The sequence below is a fragment of the Bemisia tabaci genome, chromosome 2 (assembly GCF_918797505.1).
Source record: "Bemisia tabaci chromosome 2, PGI_BMITA_v3".
NCBI lineage: Eukaryota > Metazoa > Arthropoda > Insecta > Hemiptera > Aleyrodidae > Bemisia > Bemisia tabaci.
Window position 1 is genome coordinate 46,128,643 of NC_092794.1, and position 24,496 is coordinate 46,153,138.

General features: G+C 38.9%; 1 protein-coding gene across 3 annotated transcripts in view; it reads right to left on the minus strand.

Moving 5' to 3' along the window:
* The window catches only part of LOC109029680 (nephrin), a 477,751-nt gene that overhangs the window by 109,285 nt on the left and 343,970 nt on the right, over positions 1 to 24,496 (minus strand). For all 3 annotated transcript variants that reach the window (XR_002008636.2, XM_019040260.2, XM_019040258.2), the window contains exon 4: positions 23,364 to 23,569. Coding sequence is in view for 2 of the 3 variants with exons in the window: in XM_019040260.2 (XP_018895805.1) it covers positions 23,364 to 23,569 (206 nt within the window). In the remaining variant the exon portion in view is untranslated. The remainder of the gene's footprint in view (positions 1 to 23,363; positions 23,570 to 24,496) is intronic.

Sequence of the window (24,496 nt, forward strand, 5' to 3'; positions counted from 1 at the left end):
TACTATGGACGTACGGCGTTTCTTATTTAAAAACGGTCCATCGGTAACAATAATCTTCAAGTATATTTTAAACGTGAGACATTGGGAATTATTTTGAGCTAGAGCCACGTAAGAACACCGCAAAGCCAAAATTTTTTGTGGGAGGGGGAGGTCATATTTCATCAATAATTAAGCTGGACAGACTATACTTTTCAGGGCAGCCTGTATTAAAGATGGATGAAATTCGCCATTAATAGAATAGGGCTATTTTTCAACTTTGGCAAAGGGTAAAGATCTGCTCTTTAACTTTACAAATTGTGAGTTAAAACCGCCGTGAACTGGGAATAATAGAGCCTGTCCTCCATACTGCCGTGCTAAGGAAAAACACCGTATGATCCTTCAGACGTTGCCACATTCATCTCAACAAAATACTGATTTACCGGGCAAATTTTTATTTTGGCGCGTATACGTAGTATACCGCCTTTGCGATCGTTTCGAACCCTGCTCGATACAATAACCGAGTCCCTTAGTTCCTTACCGAAAAGTGACTACCGCGAACTTCTGAGATTTTCCAAAGCGTGTAAAAAGTTTATTTATCCGTCAATAATTATGATTTAAAGTTGTTTCTCATTCTGGGGCTCTCTAGTTTATGTGCAGTGAATACCAAGAGTCTACGTTACTTGGTTTTCTTAAAAAAAGCCTAAGAGTACGACGCGCTGATTTAAAATATGCATATATAAGCAGAATCAAGCGAACCGATTCGAGGATGGCTGAGCAGGTCGGCACTCTCGGTATGAGAATTTAACTCCTCCGTTTTGTTCAAAACGTTGCTTTGACAGATCTCCACACCTCTGTTATACTTTTCAAAAGTTGGTACCCGTGCTCTGATAGTGCTGTTCATCTGACAACAATGTCAGTGTCAGCTGATATTAATATTTTTATCATATGAGGTTAATAAAAAGTTTTCAGTCAGTCTTTGACGTCCTGAATAATTGTCTTGGTATTTATTTACTAATTTTACAGAATTATATTTTATTTCTTATTAAAACTAAGAAATACAGTGCAATCTGTGTAAGTGCAATCTGTGATGAGTCTCGAGACTCATTAGACCATTAGCTAAACGTGGCTTATACAGGAATCCACTTACCCCTCTCTTCCCCACGCTCCTGATCACTGCGTCGGCGTCTCGACGAACAATAGCTAATGACGGTCGCCAAGCTAGGCCGGGATCCTCAGCCCCTCGCCCAATTACTTACGCTTCATTAACCATTTCACCGTCACGCTAGGATTCGCCCAATATTCAAAAAAAATTGTTTCGCGAGTTTTTAGCAATTTTTTCCTTACTCTCCGTTGAAACACGAATTAAAAGAGGTCTCATTCATAAAAATCGGCCGAATAGAAGAGAAGTTACAGTATTCGAAATCCGAAGAAATCAACAAAACTTCTCCAAACAAAAAATAAAATGAAGGGGGAAAAAAGAAATGTATAAATTACAATTTAATATGATTGACCTCAGAATGTGACAAGCAATTCAATTATAAAAAGGAGAAAAAATTGAGTGAAATTACAAAAAATTAGCCTCTTGCAAGGGGCTTCCTTGTATGAGTTTTGACCTGAAGACAAGTAAATCCCGTTACATTATTAAAACGAAATTGACTCCATAGTTTAATGCCTTAGTTTCTTGAATACGATTATTTTAAGCTCTCGAAAATTTATACCAGCAATTTTACCCATGGGGTGATTTCCTGAGAGCTGATAATATCACGAATTTCTCATAGAGCCCTTCAAAAATGGCTTGCTTTTTGGGCAGCCGATTCGGCCATCAAACCGGGGTTTAAATGGAAGCTGATAATAACACAAAGCTCTGAGAAAAATTTTGAGATGAGTATAGGAACGGTTTGTAAATTACGAGGAGAGGCGGGCATTCTGTTCAGCATATCGATACATAAGTATTTTCACACGTAGAATTTAATTTTCACGTCAGGGAGTCGACATATTTTGATTTTTTCGATTTTATACGGAAAATGTATGGTTTTTCGGGATTGAAATTACTTACAATTGTTTCATGAAAAATGAATGCACCCAAAATGACTATAGCATTTTGACTTTCACATACGTGCACTCACTAAATCGATTGGTAAATTCAAAGAGTGGGTACATCGACCTGGTATATCAAGTTTCTGCAATTTTTCACGGCAAATCGGTAGATTTTCGGGATGTGGATTGCTCACTTTCAATTCATGAATGAATAAAGCATGGACATGGTTAAGCTTCTTTGCATGAAAAGACGTTTAAAATAAAAAAATCAAGACATATTTAATACAATTGCATTTATATCGAGTAAATCTCTTTTCAATAATATAACGGAATTTATAATACCGATGATTTGGGTATTTTAGCCCCAAAATACCTTTAAATCGACTTTATCTTCTAGGAGTTCGACAGAATTTTTCCTTTCTTCGCTTAAATTTTTCCGTAGCACTTTTCTTCAAGAATCTGATAAGATTTTGCTTGAGGCAGATCAAAAAACTTAAATTTGTTCGAATAGCTTTCTAGATTCACAATACACGGTCTCGTCAAGGTGCGTCGTTGACCTTGCACTGTTGGATCGTGAATTCTCTTGTTGTGCTGCTTGCCTTTTTTGAAATCTCTGTAAATGAAAACTAAAGGGGTTGATATGTGCGAGTTAATGACGCGCCTTATCAACACATTGTGTTGGAGTTCACTGCTTGTTTTTTTTCCTCATACTTTTCAGACAATTTTATTCGAAATTTCATCTAAAATGTCTAAAAAGTTCAAGGTATACAATATGCATAACTTTCCCCGAAAATATATGTTTCATCCGCGAAAATTTGGCAACTCCCGAAGGTTTATACGGCGTTCTTTCTTAGCACGGCAGCATACTAACCCGAATTAAATCGACGATGACGTCATCTCAGAGGTCAAAGTGTCACGGTTTCGTCCAAAAAACCTCGGTTACCGTCCAAAGTGCGGCGAGACCCTGCCACGAGTCACTAACCACGATGCCTCCTTCAGGGAGGAAAAAAAATATGTATGCTCGCACCGGCCGCGGATGATTTTGAGTTGGGATTTTTGACAGTTCTGATGAATGACTAATGAGCTTATCGATCCTGGAAGCGGCGGTGGGGGCGGAAAAGGGGGGACGGAGGGGGGGAAAGGGGGTCGGCGGAGCCCAGATCAAATATGCCACTCGATTACCGGTTGATTAATGATTCATTCGCACCGAAAGTTAAGCTCGGTGAAATTTCGAAGCCGATTTTCGCCTACGCACCGTTCACAAATCCCCCGGGTGAAAAAAAGGGAGTCTGGGGGATGAGGGGGGGAGGGGTTGCCCCGGAACCGAGTGGCCGTTTCATGCGGCGGGTTCAGCGTTGAGGGATAAGCAGACCGGGAGGTCGATCGGGGGTATTTATGGGGAGCAGGATGTGGTGCAACAGGACTCAGGGGGCCCATCATTAAATACGTAACGCTAAAAATTTTCGGATTTTTTGACCCCCTTAACGCACCCGTAACCCAGGTCTGCGGCTCTTGAAAAAGAAGACTTAACACCCAACTTCTCATTTCCCTTAATTTGTTTAGGTGCTGCTTGGATAAATACGAAATTTAATCAATTTTATCAGTTTTATTCACTTAAGACTGAAAAACTAGATTAGGTGATTTCAACTGGATTGCATTTTGCGAAAAGGATCCACGAGCATTTCAATGTCGCTAAGATTGTGAAACTTTTTTTACCTTGCAAATATAAACTGACCATCTTAAATGTTTTTATTTTTAGTCCCAATAAAATATGAATTCAAAGACGAAAATCACCTTTGTAAATTTGTTTTTGTGCATGATTTCGGAAATTTTCTTGCAAAGATAGTAAGTTGCACATTCTTAGCAACATTGGAATGCTTACGGTTCATTTTTAGAAAATGCAATCCAACTAATTGTCAGTTAACCCAAATTTGTGTTGAATGCAAACTAATTCCTATCAAAAAGTTATTGGAGTTATACTTCAACTTGGTGGAGCAGCACAAAATAGTGTCTGTACAACACCAGTTTGGGTTAGCTGAGTCGAAATAATCTCATCCTTTTTTTTCACTTGCCTGATACGGCAATGACTAAACAAACAATACTTATGCCCTAGTCAAAGGAAGAGGATCTAAAAAAACCGGACAGGAAATTTGGCAACGTGGTATACAAGTAGGCAGATTCTAATTCCATCTGTCATTTAAAGCGGACCAAAAAAAGTAATCCGCCAAGTCGCATCAAGTTTCAAGTTTTGTTCCTCCATAAGCTAAAATGTAGAATGCAATGTTTAACGACGGAAATAGATGAATTGAAAATCTATTTCTAGACTTCGAAATTTTAACGGGAGACCATGGACATTCAGTAAAATTCAAAACTATACTTCAAACAATTTTTTTTCCTCAAAATGAGGCTTATTACGTTTTTTAAACTCGGCTCAAATCACAGAAAGATCCCATCGCCTAGATTACGCCATAGAAAAATCCTACCGAGCTCTCTATGTCATTCTCCTTGAAAAACTTTAATAATAACCCCTTGAAAATAGCTGTATATTGTATGGAAAGATTCCGTTGGTAACTTGGCGCGAGGTTTCTGCGCCGGGCACACCGCAATCAATGAGTAATTTAAGTTGGAAAGTATTCAATTTTGTCACAATTAATGCTGATAATAAATCAGGCGAAAGGAATTAAATGGGATTAAAAGTGAACACCGGAATTCAAAGAGCGAATCATTGAAGGTAAATTAAGTTGGTCGACCCGTCGCCGCGCCATTGACTCCGACTGGGAACGCGCTCCAAGTAAGGATTTATCTCAGGGCTGATAAAGATAACGAGGTGGTAAAAAACGTTCCAAGTTTCGACAAGGTCTCAAAATTTCCAACACAGCTCTCAACCGATCCTGCCCCATAAATTCTCGCCCCTCGAACAAGTTTTTATCTTCTCTCGTCGTGGCCTGCCATAAATTTAAACTTATGCTCGAGCCTAGTGTCAGTGCACACGTAGTATCGCCTTCGAGACGAAGTCGTGATTATAATCGAATTCTAACCACTCAACCATCCGATGCTCTATCTAAAGCAATTTTTGAAAAAAAACCCAATCATCAAGAAGTGCTGTGTGCTTTTCTACGAAGAAATAAATGCTTATTCTGTCGTTCAGTGTGCAGACACGACCATTAAGGTGGTTTCATAACGATATCATACATACTTCACCTGCCGTAATTGAAAGACAATAGAGCACTAAAAGACTCGGGTAGGTATCTATACTGTAAGCATTCTGAGATCGTAATTTTTCACTTCATGTCACAGTTCACTCTACCGTTCTGCTTTGCAGCTTTCTATGATTTTTACTGCTATCGACAGGGAATAGTATTTTTTTCTGCGCCGGCCATCTTGCATTTTCAAAAATTCGAATTTGACTGATGATTCGATGTTCTCGTCAGGAAATACTCTTCGGTACCAAGTTTCACAAAAATCGATCGAACAGGAGCCGAGATAGCGTTTTACGCCACGTCCGCCATCTTGGATTTTCTAATTTTGAAAATTGGACTAAAAATTCAAGTTCTCAGTCAGAAAATACCACCTGTGTAATCAGTTTCATACAAATCGATCGAAAAGGATCCGAAATATCATTCACCTACCTCCCTCCGAAATAACGAAAATGCACTGACAATGAGTAATTTTGGGAGAAACAATTTGATGAGTTTCCTTGTAAAGTATAACATACAAAATAATTTCGGAGCGTTGGAGATCGGAACACATTTTGTCTTTGCTCAAAAGCACGAGTTTTATAATCATGGTTGGTCTCAGAGCTCGGAAACCGATCGCAACGGAGTCAAGTTGGGTTAAGTTAGGTCACGCAACTAAACTAACTCAGCGACAAAGCGAGAAGTATCACTCCAATTGAAGGCGCTCAATCTTGAGTTTGTGCACACTATTTCTACAGCTTCGATCAGTTGAACTTTTTAGGCTCTTTATCTCTTTCAGTATACTGTAGGCAGCCATGCTACGAAAAGAACAGCTTATGGATAATTTGATGTTGCCAAATTTCTTCTGATAAAATACAGATTTTCCGAGAAACGTGAATAATTTTACAAGAAAGGTTTATCCTCAAATTGTACTGCATTTTGAAAGAAGGAACCATCGCGATCACAGTGTTGTTAAAATTGTCAATTTTAATGGATAGTAATGGTGTGAATTTTCATACTTTGCAAATATTAAGTAATTTTAGAGAAAAGGATAAGTTGCACGATTTTGAAAACACTGTAATCGTGCTGGTTCCTTCTTCCTAAATGCGATCCAATTATTTAGCATGCCTATACATTTTTGGGGAGATATTCGTAATTTTTCTTGAATGTAAATGTTGCAAATTTTCCATGAAATGGTCCCTCTGAAATGACTTTCGTTCTAAGAAATAATACATACGAAGTAATTTCGGAACGTTTGAATACATTTTGTCTTTGTTTTACTTTTATAAGACCGATTTTTATGGTTTTCATCATCGTATATGATTATTAAAATATTATGATTCTGCAAATTTAAAAAAGAATTGGATTAAAGAGTTAATACACATCAATACTCTTGGTTTTTCAAATTTTTGAGTGGAATCTATTTCCACAGATCCCTTCGTAAATTCCAAAAAAATTCGTCACTTGCAGCGTGATATTAATCCGATGGCATGGTGCGTATGACTTGGAATCAGAAGCTAGCTGATCGACCGACCAGTAACCAGACCAATACGGAACCAGTAAACTAACCTAGTTGGCTACAATGATATTTTTATTTTTACACATATATATTTTTTCGACAATAATTTCAATTGGCAAGGTTTCTTTTTTTTACGTCACAACTCAGGATGAAAAAACATTTCACTGGAGACGGTTTCATTCGAAAAAAATGATCATAAAAAGCACAAATGACAAAGTGAACTTTTGTGAGCGAGACTTTATCACGGAAGCTGAGGCATTGAAATTCGAACCCTCCTTCGTGGAAGGATAACGGCTCAGCGTACAGAGGAGCAAGTCAATGACACGAAGTGGAAACTTCAAAATCTATAATTTCGTCACTAGAAAACATGCAAATATGAAAGTGGCTTCATCGATTGTAATCTTGAAATGTCCTCCAAGATCCCTTACAATTTACATTGTGACAATATAAACGCCAAAATTTGGAATTTTAGTGAAAGTACATCATGTGTGATTTCCCAAATAGGCGCGTTCCACTGAGCGGAGCGGCGGGAATTTAGCACTTGGAGTGGGTCTCGCTTGATTAAAAACCAAAGGTCCGTTGCCGCGTGTAACAGGAAGAATGTACCGATGGATAAAGTGAAAAGGGAATCGCTAAGCCGGACAAGCGGGGCGCAGAGCGGGGTCCAGACCCGAGCCGTCTGAGTATCAATGGTCAAGCAATGCAAATAAATAGGAAAAAATTAATATTAGATTGAGTGAAAAAGATAACGCTAAAATGGATCCCTGTTTGCTCATCAATTCGAGCCGAGCGGGATATTATGAGTATTTATAACGGCCGCTAACTCTCGGGCACACTGAATCCAGACCCCGAACAAGGATCCAGGGACGGGGATGATGAGGCGGGGGTGGAATCGAACCCGGCGATATATTTCACGGGGGAACCTTTCACACGGGTTCGTTGGGGCTCCCTTTATTTTCCCGCGCTGCTAAATCGTCACTGTTGATTGCACCTGGTTTCCTGGGCCCGATTAAACTTAAATCAAACTTAATTTTCGCCGTTTTTTCCCCGATACGCTGTTGCCTTGTTTGAGGGTAATAGACGTAATAAATATGTATGAGGACACTGGAAAAAAAAACACATTGGATCTAAAATCCAGACTCTTGAAAACATTGACAAGAAAAAGGACTCTTGATTCAATCAGATTTAAGCGTAAATCGAAAGGAAATCCGCTCAAATTAAGAGGCTTGGTTCTTGATTTAAGCTTAAATCTCATTGAATCAAGAGTATTTTTTCTTGTCGCTGTTTTTAAGAGTCGGGACTCTAGCCCAGTGTGTTTTTTTCCAGTGGACGCCAAAAAATTGTAAAAACACGGTTTCAGACGGATCAGGTGACTTGTTTTGATTGGATCCGAGCGTCGTGACTGTGTTTATTACCATTTTTTTGGTCTTGATTTACCAATTCAATCATTGCAGTTTTTCATTGGTTTATCGTTGAATAAGTTATTTATCCATCCGTGAGGAATAGTTGAAGCTTTGGGACCTTTTTTAAAAATTATTTTTGATGTTTTTTCGGTTTAAAATGGCATTGTTAGGTCCCCGAGACGTCCCAGGATTTTAAAAATACGAATTTTAAGCTTTAATACAATTTTCTATTAGATTTTATCTTCGTCATTGTATTGCTTTGTTTTCGTATTTTAATCCTTCCTGATGATAAATAAATGGAATATTTGGTCAAAGGCGGCTCTACCTGGTGTCAGAAAAACCATGCTTGGAAAAGCGTGCGTCCGTCCATCCGGCGTCCCTAAATCTGTGTACAGCCATAACTCAAAATCTATGGATCGTATTTGATACATCAAACTGGTGAGCTTGTATCGATATCGATTGGTTCGGCATGTAAACGTAGCCTAAAAAGTCAATTGAGTAATCTGAGATTACCCGCGGGTTTCTTGAGATAGGTTTTTGATTCCTAAGACTATAAAATGGTAATGAAAAGTGAAATTGCTAGGAATTTTCCCGTTTTCAGCTTTTCCTACCCAAATTCTGAAATTTTTGTTTGAGGTTATGTTCGATTGTTTTAGGCTGAACGATACATCGAACCACTATCGAGTGCGATCTACACAAATCCTGAAATTTTTGTTTAAGGTTATGTTGGATTGTTTTAAGCTGAACGATACATCGAACCACTATCGAATACGATCGACTCAAATCCTGAAACTTTTGTTTGAGGTGATGTTGGATTGTTTTAAGCTGAACGATACATCGAACCATTATCGAATACGATCTTTATCTTTATTTTTTCTTTTTTCGAGGAAAAAATTGGGATTTTATTTGGCTGAAGAGGAATTTGGAAGCATCACCCAAAAGTGGCATCCGTGTGGAGGACGGTTGCTTCATCGGGGCAGGTTCCGTTAAAAACAACGGTAATAAGAACTAATGGAATCCAGGAGTGGTGCACGGCGCGGCGGTGGATCCGTAATTAGAACTCATTTTGGTAGCGTAACTCGATTTATTTCGAGTTATTTGACTGGGGTCCGGGCCCGACTACGGCGATTGCAAATACAAAGGGTTCGCTGCGACATCGTTCAATGTGTAATTAGGCCGTTATTCGTTCGCACTAAATAACTGGCTTGTGATTAGAATTAATTAGAACAGTAGCAAGCGCATTGTGATGGGGAGCGGAGTGGTGGCTAGCCCTTCACGATGCAGTCAACGGGTTTTGCATGGTCTTTCCTCGCTCTAAATTTCGGTTTCCGCGCCAAATTGGTGAGAATCTAGTTGTTTCATTGGAAACGAGAGAGAGAACAACGAGAGGGAAACGAGATAGAGGGCCCGCGATCCGCGAATCCCACTTGTATGCTTTTCGGGTTAAAATTGAAAAATGCTGGTTTGCTTCGCACTGGAAAAAACTCCCTTGGATCCAGAGTCTGGACTCATAAAAAATTTGACAAGAAAAAATACTCTAATAAGATTCAATCTAATTTTTGCTTCAATCGAGAGACAGGTATCCTAATTGAAGCGGATTTTCTCTTGATTCAAGTAAAATTCCGATTAAATAAGTAATGTTTCCTGTCGAATTTTTTTAGGAGTTTCGACGCTGGATCTAAGAGACTTTTTCCCAGTGCATTTTTTTTCTTTTTATTTTCTTCCTCTTGAAAAAGGTTATTCTGAAAAGCGTAAATTTTAGCCCTTCCCCCATTGTTTGACCGAACTTTGCTCAGGTGTTTTAGTAGGTGTCTTCAATGCCTGGGCAAAAGTTTACCCCCCTTGGTAAATTAGGAAGAAGGGGGCAGAGGGATGAAGTTTCCATTTTTGCAAAACCTTATCATAGGTTTGCATCGATATCTCGCAAACAGTTTGAGTGTAAGAATCACGGCTCCCGCTTAAAAACATACCTATTAATATTTTAAATATAAAGATCTAAAATTAATCCGCTTTTCAGGAAAGATAAAAATATCGGGTTTAACAGCAATTCATTAAGTCGCATCCTCAAAAATCAAAAGTTCTTCTAGTCGCAAAACTTCTGTGAACGCTTTAAAGCCGAGAAAAATATTCTGAACATGAAAAAATTTGATAAACTTTTTCCTTAACATTAAGTTTAAGGAAGACATAAAACTTTAAACGTCTCTATCTCTCATTAAATTTCATGCGACTTGGTGTGTTTCTGTTGCATTCGGTCCAAGTAACAAGGGAGAATATCATAGAGAATGTGCCACCCTCTAATTTCTTCCAAAACCTATGATATCCTGCAATTTTCTTTGGAGTTTTTTTGGTTGGCAAAACGTTATCTACGCATCTGGATGTCTCGCCTTCATTTTTTAAATCATTCCGGACACAAACAAGTCTGGCTGCGCAATGCTCAACGTGAAATTAAAGCATTCACCAACTTACAGCGAGCACGAACCAGTATTAAAAAGAGGAAGCTTTTCAACTATAATACAGAAGCATCCAGTGAAATGCTGCAACGAAACGATACAAAGTATTTCCCGAAAAGCTGCTTAATATCATAATTACCGAATAGTCATTTGCTGTCTTATTGGAGAACACGTATGGTACTAAGAAGGATCAAATTAGATGCTTTCAACCTCCATCAGCCTCAGACCGTGAAACGACAAGCGTCAAAAGAAGCTTTCCACGAATAGGAAATACAAAAGGGATCCCTGATTTCAAATAAAGCGATACGTTTCTCATTTAATTCGTTACAGCTTTTAAGAGGTGAAAATCTCCGGCTGCAGGAAACTTGGACCGCTGGAGCCGGATCGGCGAAGACGACACGAACTCGTGAGCCTTACAACCCTCGGTGGACCTCGGATAGCGGAGCTCTTGAGACTCGGTCGTTTGCGCGGTTTAAGAACTAAGCGGCACAATTACGTAGCACTTAGCATTGAAACTCGCCCGACGAGGCGGGGAGAACTTTTTCCTGAGAAACGCTCTGACCTTTTAATTAACAACACTCTCGGAGCCATTTCGCTTGGTGCATCGAACTACTTTACACACTCGTTTTAGAAAAATCAAGGCTCACATTTTGTCGGATTTATTTCCTCCTTGCTCTGCGCAACTGTTCGGGACACTCACCCGTCTTTAGCCACCGCACATGCATGAGCTGAGCTTTCTTCCTCAAAGTTTCAGCACTTCAAAGAGCCCTGATAAAACTAAATGGCGAACAAACTTCAATGAATTGCGGTTACGGGAGTCCAAGAGGTACGGATGGATAACAACCGAGTATAATGGAGGGAACTTGTGATGGGGAACCCTGTTGGCAAAGTGACAAGTTCGACACTTACCGAAGACAAATATATGAAAGAAATAAAAAAAAGGTAATGAGAAAAGATTAAAAAACACTAATGATAAAAATAAAAAAATTGAGTGTTACTTCAACCACCAAATTTTAACACTGATTAGTTAATTAAATTTGAATTCTGAAGTAGCACATTTTGCAATGGAAAATGGGCATCTTTTACATTCACTAGCCCATGTTTACATTTCCTTTCACCTCAATATTACAAAAATAAACGTTTTTTTCTTTCCTTGCGCTTATGATTACAAGCAATTTAAAGCATTTTTTTACAACACAAAGAGATCCGTAGAAAAACCCTTGAAAACTGTTAAAATCATACATGGTAATTTTTAAGAGATTTTTTGTTTAGAGAGATTTACTACAGCACTCATAGAATTTTGTTTTTCAAGAGCGGAAGGTTTGAATTCACACGTTGATTAGTGTAAAATGTCTTAGTTAGGAGTTGGTCTTGAAACTTCTCATCGCGATAATTGTATTTTACGTGAAATTTTTATGAGAAAACATCGACGGTGAGACGATCAGACTACGTATCTAGGTTTGCAACGATGCAGACCTCCTATTCTTTATTTTAAAAATGAAAAATTACTAACGTCAATTCTTGAAAACTTCCGAGATTTTTCTTCTCTGGACGAAGTAAACTCTGTTAAACTTTCAAGAAATGATATTGATTTGCTTTCCATCAAGAAAATAAAATGGGAACAAATATTTTTAAACACCGTAAAGGAGGTATATGTACGTAATGTGGTAGTTTCGGCATCAATTTATATCATATTGCTTAAATTCACACCTTGTCAGGTCGTCCGTTTTATAGCTAAAAAAAAAGGCACTGAGATTGCTGCATCTCTCGTGTGCGACAAAGACATCCTCTTGGATAGAAAGCTTGAAAAAACTCGTCCACTTCTTCCCTTTTTCAGACCCGCACCGATATTAGCGATTTCAATCGAAGCTTTATTTATCACCGAGCTCTGATCTATTTCGGAAGATCCCCCTGTCAGCTCGTAAATGAATCCGTAACAATTACAGTTATCGGTGGCAACAGATTTTATCAGTTGAATCCTTTCCGATGAGAGAGCAAGGGGGCACCGTGGCAAGTAAATACGCTTGCCGAGGATACAGTAAAGCTTCCGAGAAGCTGAAAGAACTTCGATTTGCCATTTAATCCAGGTGACAGCGCTTGAAGAATTACGGCATCTGCCCTGTGCGACGCGGAGCTGTGAGAATTGTCAGGATTTCTCGAACCTGAACTTCTCGCACATTTTACGATTTAACTTAGGGCGGAGTTAAACAACTTAGCTACAGTTTCAGGGATCTGAAGATTGAAGATACATCCCGCCGGTGGGAATATAAAGCACCGAAGAGCGAGGACAGAAAAATTAAGAATTACACATATGCAATTAAGGGTCTATTTTTCAGATTATGAATCGTAAGCAAAACGAGATTTATTTTGGTTTCACATTTGGGCTGTTCTTAAATCGTTCATTTAATCACAGGGTCATTCTAGGCAGAGAATAAATTAAAAATTTGGCGCTCTGCAAAAGATAATTCTTGTTTCTCTGTTGCAAAAAAGCCACGACAGAAGAAAATTATTGTTAGAACAACCTTAATTGGCGATCCACATAGGATGAGTACTGAAATTGGAGTTTCTTCATTTCAAACAATGAGAAGGGATAAAGTTAAATCAGATACCCATGAGACATGAGAATGAAGGGGCAATTAACATAATACAACAGTTCAACAAAAAATACCGCAGAGGATCGAAGACCTTGAATTTTTGGTAAGGTTCAGCTAAACAGAAGAAAAGGGGAGGGTCTCATTGCTGAATTCAATTTAATTCTGATAATTGAATTAATTAAGTGACTCAATTCGAGGGAGAGAGAAAGGATTTTACAATTTCAGTACATCAAATCTATTCCAATCGGTGGAAAATCTAATGAAAATCTAATCCTATGTTAATACCAGGTGTGAAAATACTCTTAGATTTACAAATAATAGTGTAAACGATATTATCGAGTATAGCTCGTTTCGGAAGTCACTACAACTTAAAATAAGATATTCTTTCCCCTTCTTTCTTTTCATTCTGTCGCTCTACCTCTCTATCTCTCTTGTAAGAAGAAAACAATATGTCTACTACACAGAAACAGCCGGACGAATAGACTATACACAGATAAAATGACATGCAAAAATCACGATAGGCACATTTAAAAGTCTGAAATCCACTTATTACAGCGCAGTCAGCGTGCTTTTTAAAAGACTTTTTTAAATTTCTCTTAACCACAGGCAGTTTTTCTCAGTCGCCAGCGACGAGATTCGCACACAAAGAGACATAAGAAAACCCACCCTACGTAAACAAACAATCTTGCAAACTTTTTATCGCGCGTAATTCCAATCGCTCTCAAGCGTTTGTTCCTTCCTTATCGCTTGCAAAAACAAAAGCTTTAAATCAATTGAAATCGTAAGGGAAAAAGTTGACAGTTTACGAGTTTGTTTGTTCACTTAGTTTAGGTTTTCTGACGTCCTCTGCGGGCAACACTGATCGCCGGCCACTACTGAAAAATGCCTGCGGACGTGGAAATTTGAGAAGACTTGTCACAAAGTACGCAAATTCCGCACTGAGGAGAAATTTGCAGACATTTAAAGGCTCAGCCGATAGGGGACGCTTTTTTGTTTCAACTTGCCTCTTGAATTCTAGTAAACTGAGGGCAATACTTTCAAATGGCGCACCAGCTCAACAACATTATGGCGAAGAAGAGCCTGACATAATGAGAAATAGTTTAATCTGTGATACTTTTATTTAGCGCTTCTGATGTCAAAGCATGGATGACGCTAATCGTTTTTCTATGATTTATTTTTTTAGCGGTAGTGTAGTTTCCTCAAAATTGATAGTTGGAATTTTGGTGAGAAAGTTCTTTCATAGCAACTGTGTTCATCTTCTTTGAGGAGCTTAAAAACACGTCTACGTAAAAAACAGCTCTGCACTTCTACACTACGAACTAATTAGAGCTTCCCCGCTTGTTTCATCTTTCTGATCCTCCCCTTCCTCTTTTTCTTTCCCGTCCATTTTCTCTAAATAATTATTTTCTTCTTCTTCTTATTTTTCTTTCTCTCCTCTACTGATTTTCCCCACGCAGATAGGTGCTTTTATGGATGAGCTAGAAATAAATATTTCCTACTGCAAAATGTAGCTCACATCATATCAGACCTCTTAAAATGATTTAATCCACTGTGCGGCGCACAGTGAGTCAATTAGCGAGGTCGGACATGAAATTTTTGACTAAAACTGCAAATTTTGATGTTTAATTTGTCACATTTTAAATTTTACGAAGTGCCTCTACAGGAAAATTTCACGAGAAAACCAACGGAACACTTTTAATACATTACAGTTTTGTATAAACGTAGTAATAAGCTTTTACAGTTTTCAAATTTTGTCTGCCCTCTCCCATTCACCCGATCCACTGTGCGGCGTTGAGAATCAAAAACATGCATCGAGAACTTTATTTTGAGACGAGAGAGTTTCGAGCGTGGCTGTGGAGTGGGGGAGGGGGTTGCTAGGGGATTAAGACTAGGAATTTTCATGAACAGAGCACGCTCGTACCCCGTACCCCTTGCGATTTTCTTTGCGACTAAATACGTCGCGTATTAATATTCATACACACATAAATTAGTTACGCGACTTCTTTTGTCCTCGCAGTTGGGGCGGAATTATAATATTACTAGCAACCAACCCGTGCTTCGCACGGTGATAAACCGTCATTAATGAAATTACACCATGTTATAACAATAACTTTTGTATTAATATATTTTACTATACCTCTTATGCCCATATTTATATTTTTAATATAATTATTCAGAGGCTACAAAATTTTTTTACATATGGGGGCTGTTGTTGTACCCATCAGCGAAACAAAAAACATGTTTGCGAGTATCAATTTTGTAAATATGGTAGTAATTTATAGACCCAGCAGTCTTGAAATTAAAAAATAAATAACTGTTGTAAGAAGATGTATTTATTAATTTCAATAAATAAAAAAGGCAAATTTTGAGATGTTGCTCTACACTAAAAACATTAAATGAAAAATCATACAAAAGAATAAACTTAAAAAATATAAAATCATGAGTGTGACAGACATTTTGAGATCTTGCGCTAGACCTAAAAAAGTAGTTCAGTTATTTATTTTAATTGAATAGCAACTTGAATTGACAATAAATTTTGAAAGAAGATATAACATGCTCTGAAATTTTGGAAATAGGAATTGGAATTTTGAATTTATCATCATTTAATAACAATTTAAATTTATAATCTGGAAAAATTAAATTATTCCGGAAAATAATTTCGGACTTTTAAATGTGAAGTACCAGTATTGTGATACCTTGCATTTCAAAAAAGAGGAGGTGAACGGCCATTTTAACAGATGCTGTCATAATGGTCTTCTCAGACTTGCCGAGCCTGGAATCGAAGACCAACTTCGCGACCTCTTCTCCAAACCTATTTTCATGACCAACATTTTGAGGTACAACAGTTGTATGGCTTTTGCATCTCTGTCTGCTTCCAAAGCTCATATAATTTTGAACCAAATCTTCTGCTATTGAATACGAAAAATCATGGAGAATTTAAGTTTTATGTTGATCAGCTTCTCGAAAGAAAAATAAAATTTCTAAGGAAGTCTGCAACGTCGCAAAAGAAGAAACGTCGTGTCTCATTTTGCCCAAAAATATGTATGTATAAAATTGAAGGCATTATGACTGGCATCTCTCAACTTATATTCGTATGTAACGATAAACAATGGGACGCGTTTGCTACGGCGCCTTGATACAACTATATAACCTCGACGGATGTCCGTATTGCGTTCAAAAAATTGAAGGCATTTTGACCCCCTGCTCATACTACCTGTAGTTGATTCGATCGACAAACGCGTTGGTCGGCGGTGACGGGGACTTGATGCATTTTCTTAAACTTGATGGATGTTCGTATCGCACCGACTGTAGTGCGAAACCACGTATCTCCATTGCGGTGTTTCAAAATTTCCCGTTCTTAATTCTTCTCTTCCATGAGAAACAATCCAAATTGACGACTATAAATTTTGAACCAAATCTTCTGCAATCGCATACGAAAAATCATGGAGAATTTAAGTTTTATGTTGATCAGCTTCTCGAAAGAAAAATAAAATTTCTAAGGAAGTCTGCAACGTCGCAAAAGGAGAAACGTCATCTCTCATTTTGCCCAAAAATATGTATGTATAAAATTGATGGCATCATGACTGGCCTCTCTCAACTTATATTCGTCTGTAACGATAAACAATGGGACGCGTTTGTCACGGCGCCTTGATACAACTATACAACCTCGACGGATGTCCGTATTGCGTTCAAAAAATTGAAGGCGTTTTGACCCCCTGCTCATACTACCTGTAGTTGATTCGATCGACAAACGCGTTGGTCGGCGGTGACGGGGACTTGATGCATTTTCTTAAACTTGATGGATGTCCGTATCGCACGACTGAAGTGCGAAACCACGTATCTCCGTTGCGGTGTTTCAAAATTTCCGTTCTTCAATCATCTCTTCCATGAGAAACAATCCAAATTTACGACTTCAAATTTTGAACCAAATCTTCTGCTATCGAATACGAAAAATCATGGAGAATTTAAGTTTTATGATGACCAGCTTCTCGATGGAAAAATAAAATTTCAATAATGTTTCCATCACAATACTGGCACTTCACATTTAAAAGTCCGAAATTATTTTCCGGATAATCATTTTCGATAATATTATCAGTGCTTTGCCGAAATGAATTGAGGTTATTTCCCTGTTCACCCCTACGTCGTACCTTATCTATCTCACTGAGATAGCCATCATGCCGCACTTTGCGTCGCGCGGATAAATTGCGAGAAACATTGCCACGCTTCGCCGGACGCCCACGTTTTCGACTCCGATCCATTCTCAATATTAAAACGAATACGCGCACTTTACTAAAAATTCGGGATTCTTCATACACGACAAATATTAACAAAATTCAAAAGACGACGCGCACTATACGAAAAAATCGGAATTCTTCATAAACGACGAATATCCATGACGACGAACGCCTCGGGCAGCCGAGTCATCAGGTGACCGAGAACGAACAACTTACAATCCTCTAATTACATCAACTTTCAAGAATGAACGCAGAACATTCTTAACACATATGAAAATATATCGTGAAATCACAGATTTCGTGATTTCGGCAACACTGCTCCGGTTCGGAATCTCCAAAATTAGACAGAAAAAACAGCTGATCGAGACGCAATAAAAGAAGGGAAACCACGACGACCAGACGACGACGATCGATCGCGGAACACCGCTCTAACACACGGGTCACCCTTTTTTAGCGTGTTTTCAACCCTTAGAATCAAAATTTCAAAAATCGGACGACGAATTGCACCCCTTTAGCACGAACCGCACATGCGTACAAAGTTTCAAGGAAATCCGCCTTCGGAAGTCGCTGAAACATTGGGTACAAAATTGGGGCCTCTCCTTTATAGTTTTAGATGAGCGCGTTGTCAAACCCAAAGAAAAATACTTGGAGCCGCGTTCATGGTTGTTTTTTAGGCAGCTCCTTCCCTCAGAGAATCATGATTAAGGGAGGGATCTTAAACAAAACATCATAGAAAGGACAAATTTTATGAATCTCGAGAAACATTGAACAGTATAACTTTGGAAATAGACTTTTATAGGGGGTTAGAATGATTTGCCTCAACAAAAAATTAATAATGCGGAGATAATAATTGTGTGATACTTGAAAATTTTTCGGTGCTGACCTTAAAGGTTTTATAAATTCAGTTTCTATTCTGTATTTTTCGTTTTTTTCAGAGGCAACGTTTCTTCCACAGCACTGAGCATTTTTTTATACGCGTCGTCGCTGTTGGCAGCTCATAGAAAGCCAGCACGCCTTCAATTTTCCTAATGCAACAAGGACACCCGTTGAACACGAATAGTTGCATTCAAACGCCGTCGTTGAAGTCTAGTCCTTGCGTCCGCCGACTGAAACAGTAGTTTTCGTATATTCACTAATGAACTACCCATGTTTTATGTTCATCTCTACGGTCATGTTCATAGCCGCATTTGTTGCTTTTCCTAAGGGAGGTGCTATACAGTCAGCATATTAATTGAGACGGCCTTTAAAACAGAGTCATTAAAGGGACAATTTTGTTGAGCCTCAAGTAAAATGCAACACAATAACTTTTTCTTGCAAAGAGTTACAACGATTCAACGATCCAAATAATTTGAAAAATTAAACAAAATATCATAAGATGTTGACAAAATTTAAGGCGAGGGCGGAAATCCACCTTAAAATGTGCAAAATTTGCAGTATTGTGTATTTGTATTTTTCATTCATGAAGTAGGATATCATTGTCATCCCTTGCAAGGGTCCTTACCCAAAGTTTGATTGTTGAATTTAACTTGGGGTTGGTTAAAATTGCCTTTTTATGAAGATATTAAAAAATCCCCGAATGACAATGGAAACCGTATGAGGCCTCCTGAGAAAATGATATGTTTAAGGAACTTCTACATAGTAATACGACCCTTAACTCGGGATTTTTCCGCAGTCACGAATCAAGTGTTTCTTCGTCCAACTTGGCGGCTATGTTTATGAGTCAACTTAGTTAAGGAGGAGTTAGTTTGACTCGCGCGACTCTTGTTTTCGCAACGTTGCCTAAGTTCAATTTTATTAGACCAATTATTTCTCTTTTCCATGTTGAGCAATGCGAGGAAATTCGGATCCTCTTAAAAGTGGCAACGATATGTTGTAATGACGGTGATGCGGAATTTCTATTTAACTTCGGTCGATGCACTGAACATTCACGCTTCGCACACGGTAAGGATGTTTAAAATGATACGAACTAGGTCAAACTAAACGGTTATTTGTAGTTAGTATTGGTATTGTCACTTTGACTAATAAAAAAGGAGTCTGCGGGAGCAATGGATAGAACATGTAAAACGTTCGATAGAAGTTTGAAAGTTAATTTTTACACCCTTATTTGATGTATACCCTAAGAATTTGCTCAAAACTAAACTGATACTTCCAAAAGGATGAAGTGTTTAATTCTTTTATTTTTAAAAGTCCTTGGCCTGAAAAAGAGCTTGCATTTTGTAGTAAAAGTATGCGCTAAGTGCAAAATCCAGTACCAAAAGCAAACCATTTACACTATACGTGGATTCTTTAATAGAAAGTATTTGTTAACAAACATGACTTCACTTTAAGTCACTTCAATCGGGAGTAAAATCATGACATTTTTAGACAGTTTTTAGAACGAATACCTAAATTGGGGGAAAACTGCGTCGTTTCAACCAGAATGAACCTAAAAGCATTTATTTTTGCCTAATTGTACATGGAATTTTAGTTTTTTATGCGTTGCATGGTTTGCAGTTTATCAAGTGTTTAATATCAAAATTAGTGTATATTAGATTTTAACAAGACTTTGGTGCAAATTCTCTTTTACACAACTTTTTTCATACTTATTTCTCACAAAAAACTTACTAAAATAATAACGAAAAAGGTTCTCCGACTCGTACATTTCAATAATTTTTTTGCGTTTTTTTAAAGTCCAAATTTAACAGTCGATGCTACTGGGGGCGCGGGGTCTAAACAAAACGAAGAGATTGAACGATTCACCCCTTTCCACGGCCGTCATACTTTTGTTATCGAGAGGAGCGGCTAAAAAATATTTGCAGCTCAAAGAAAACGATAAATTATCTTGGAAAATGAGCAGTTTGAAGCGAGAAAATATTTCATTTTTGAAGTCAAAGTAACAAAAACGGCGGGGTCAAGGGATTTTCGGAGCTGCAACTACACGAGGCGACAAGCAGGCCCGGGGGGAGAGGGGAGGAGTGACTGCACAATAAAGTACTCAAACAGAAAGCTTCATAAACTCGGAGATAAATTGCGTTTCCAGCCAGAGGTCCTTTGTTTTTCTGCTTGGGATCCCGTATTATGTAGAGCGATAAATACTCTCAAGAGGGCTCCTCGCGGGGTCAACATGTTATACTTCAACTTTTTAATCCTTTTAAAAAAGCCTTCTTTACAAAAATCGTTTAAGTTTTTTCGCAAATTCCAAGTTTGAAAATTTTACTTCAAAATTCTTGTTTGGAAAAAAACATCTTTTCTAATCTTTTTAGAGAGCACTGTGACGCTTAAAATACTTTCTTTAAAATATCTTCAAAATCAAAAAAATATTTTACAGACGTCTTCTAAGAGGAAAAAAACTAACATATTTAAAAAAGATACTTTGAAACCTTTTAGGAGCTAAGATGTGGTGATAAATACTACAGACAGTATCTAAAAATTATTAAACCATTTTTAAAAAGTTTTCACTGAGCTAATTATGTAGTACGCTTAATTTTCTCATAACATAAGATAGGAAATTCCAAAATTCCTGGTCTTCGGATGTTGTCTGACGTTATTTGTCCCTTGATACATTTTTGAATCCAATTTATGTAGATAGATACAACGCATATAGTTATAACAAAGCCACATCAGCTATTGCCAAATTTGACTGGGCAATTAAATTTTTACGAGAGACCGTTTATGCATATTCCTTTGGAAATTTCAATGAATTTGCTTCGTACTAGGCAGGAAATTCACTGAAATTGAAAAAAAAAATTGCACGATCGTTTTTATGTAAACAATGAAATTGCCTGACTAAATTTGGCAAAATCCGACGTGGCTCGGTTCCATCCTGCTTAATGCGGTCTATATTAAGGTAAGATTTTTTTACTTTTTCTTACTCTGTAAACTTATTTGGAAGCTCTTGGAAGGTTCGCGTGGGACGCACTGGAAAAAAAAAACACATTGGATCTAGAGTCCAGACTCTTGAAAACATTGACAAGAAAAAATACTCTTGATTCAATCGGATTTTTGCTTGAATCAAAACGAAATCCGCTTAAATTAAGAGGCTTGGTTCTTGATTTAAGCTAGATTCTGATTGAATCAAGAGTACTTTTTCTTGCCGATGTTTTTAAGAGTCTGGGCTCTAGATCCAATGTGTTTTTTCCCAGTGCGGCAAAGCGGCAACCGGGAAATGAACGGGTATTAAACGTCTATTTTTCTCCGGAAAAAACCCGCGTCAGGAGTGCTGGGGGTGCGGTTTAAGCACGGAACGAAAAGAATGAATTGGGGCAAACTAAATGCGAACCACCGATCCGTACGTGCGAAATCAATCGGGAACTCGAACTCCCGGGCGCGGAGCCGGGAAATAAAATCTTAGCTGTAAATTCGCCCCGACAAGCGTGGCGGGGGAAACGGTGCAGTATGTTGAGTTCCTAATGGCCCAGCAAATTGATAAATTGACGACGCATCTCGGCGAGTCGAGGCGCGCGCGTTCGAATAATCGGATTGATTTATTTTTAAGAGGTGGCGGCACTGATCGAGCATCAACTATCAAAGAGCGGATCCGGAATTGATATTTGCGCCGCGGCTCCGGCGGGGCCCCTAAATCTCCCTTATGCATCATTTAGCCCTGTCAAATAAATATTCAAACAAAGGCAAAGCGCGCCTTTAAACTCTAAATGATTACCATAAAACCTCGCCATAAACCCTTGCTTAATATTGACGTCCCGCGATTCGGCTGCACTCGGCCGCGTGAGTTACGGCTATCCGCAGGCTCCATCACTTCCTTGCGGCTTTCTAATGGCCCCTTCCGACGCCTCGCCCTTATCAATCCGCATTAAAATTTCAACCCTTCCCACTCAACGCTCGGCCCCGCCGCCGATCCCTCACCTTCCGACCGACGGTCGAGACAATTGCCCAACTTGGAGTCATACAAACACTAGGGTACCTAGATAGACAGAGTATAGAGCTCCTGCGATGCAGGACCTGCACACTGAAAAAAAAAAACTCCGGCCGTGGAAGCCGTACTTACCGGCTACAGACATATCGTCCGCGTTTCGGGCTTAGAGATCGAAAGTTCCGGGGGTAGCACCCAAAGCAATCTGAGCTACGGCTCCAGCACCTGAAACTTCCAGCCTCTGAGCCTGGAGCCAACGGTGTGTCTCTAAAGGCCGTTATATAGACATACCGTCCGCGCTCCGGGCTTAGAGGCCGAAATTTTCGTGTGCAGGACCCAGAGCAATCTAAGCTACGGCTCCAGCACCCGAAACTTCCAGAATCTATGAGCCCGGAACGAACGGTATGTCTATAGGTATGACCCGTAACTTCTTTTGCAGCGTATGTGTCAGATATTAGCGATTTAAGCACTATTTCCCGTGTACTAAGGCCTTGTCATTGCGGGGAGTTTCATGGGATTTGTCCCAGGGAAAAACCTCACTTGCGATGTTGGGAAACATATTGAGTTTGTCAATACTAATTACAGTGCCAAGCGGAGTCCTTGTGGAGTCCTGAGAATGACTCGGAGAGAAGAAGGGGAAATTGTGTTGTCTTGTTAAATAGGGACAAAGCCCAGAAGTTTCATTCTTGCGATTCGAACTTGGGGCACATCCCATGAAACGTTCCATGGATACAAGGCCTAGAATGTTGTTGTACAAAACTTTGAGATCAGAAAATGAATATACCTTGAGAACACCCATACGAGCTCAACCTGGGTAAACAGAGGCGGATCCAGCAATTTGGCAATGCCGGATTGCCTCCATTTAAACCCATGCTAAATTATCGATTATTGTCGGAGTACCTGGCCCTCCAAGAATCGATACATTTCCATAGGTTTAAATGAAGAAAAGACAGTGTTGCCAATTTGCTGGATCCGCCAATGTGGGTAAATCTTGGGAAAACCTTGGATACCCATTCTTGGGTACACCTTGGGGTATAGGACAATGAGTACTCCTTGGGACAGCCTTGGGTACCCATTCTTGGGCACACTTTAGGATAAGAAAATGAGTAAATAGAACTCACCGATGACAGTGAGGTTAACTCTGGAGAAGCGAGTAGGGGCCCTGCTGAAGTCGACTCTGCACCGGTAGAGGCCGCCGTCGGACTGTTGTATGCCCTCCAAGATGAGTTTGGCGTCTTGGCCGTTGAGTTTGAAAGACGCGCGGCCGTTGAGCGATTCCCTGTTCCAGTGCTGCCCCTCTCCTCGCCGCTTCTCCCGAAAGTCGATGCTGCAAACATTCAAAACAAGTTGATGCTATATCTGCTCAAACAAAACAACATATACACACTTCAAACGAAAATGTCTACCTAAAAGAAGAGGACTATGATATATAAGATAAGGAAATAGCACCAACGAATTCCATTATAATGTCAACAGCGGGTGCCTCAATGTTTCCATCAAAATGAGTCCGGATTACTTCATTCATAGGTCCCCATGTTACGTCATCATCAAGAGTTCCGATGAAGGCATCCGTTCAAACAATTGGAGCGTCAAAAAGCACCATTTGAAGTCATTTTAATGTATGTATTAGTCGCTTTTACAGCGCACTAGGGCGCTCTGCGACACTTATCTACCACTATAGAATATTTGTCAAGGTAGAGATTTTAAGAAATCTGGCATCTCTCCACCTCTTTTCGGGGTAATTTGTCAATTTTATTATGATCTTAAATGAACTTGTGATTAAGATTTGAAACTGAATAAATTTGATATAATATTAAACAATAACCCTATATCAGCCTTTAGCAGAAAATTTCTTGTGAGACCTCCAATTTAGTAAGGATTTGCTGAGCCTGCCCATTACTCAAAATGCGTAAAGGTATCGCACTGAGTAAACCATTCGCTACCGAGAAAATTTTCGTAAAAACATCGACTTTTTAAAAGCTAATTTATCTGATAAAAGATAAATCCAGGGAACGCATGATGAAAAAGCGCTGAGCGAGCAGTTATCAAAATTCAATACAAATTAAAAAGAGTCGAAATGGACGCGGTTGATCGAGAGAAGATTTGAGACAAACAATCAAAACATTCATAACGCGATAAATTCAAGCTTAACCCCGATTTATCTATTTTTAATGATTTTTCGGGAATAAAGCTCGCAATAAAATATCACGTTCCGAAATTCGAGGGGAAGTTCGAGAAATTCTAGTTAGCAAAC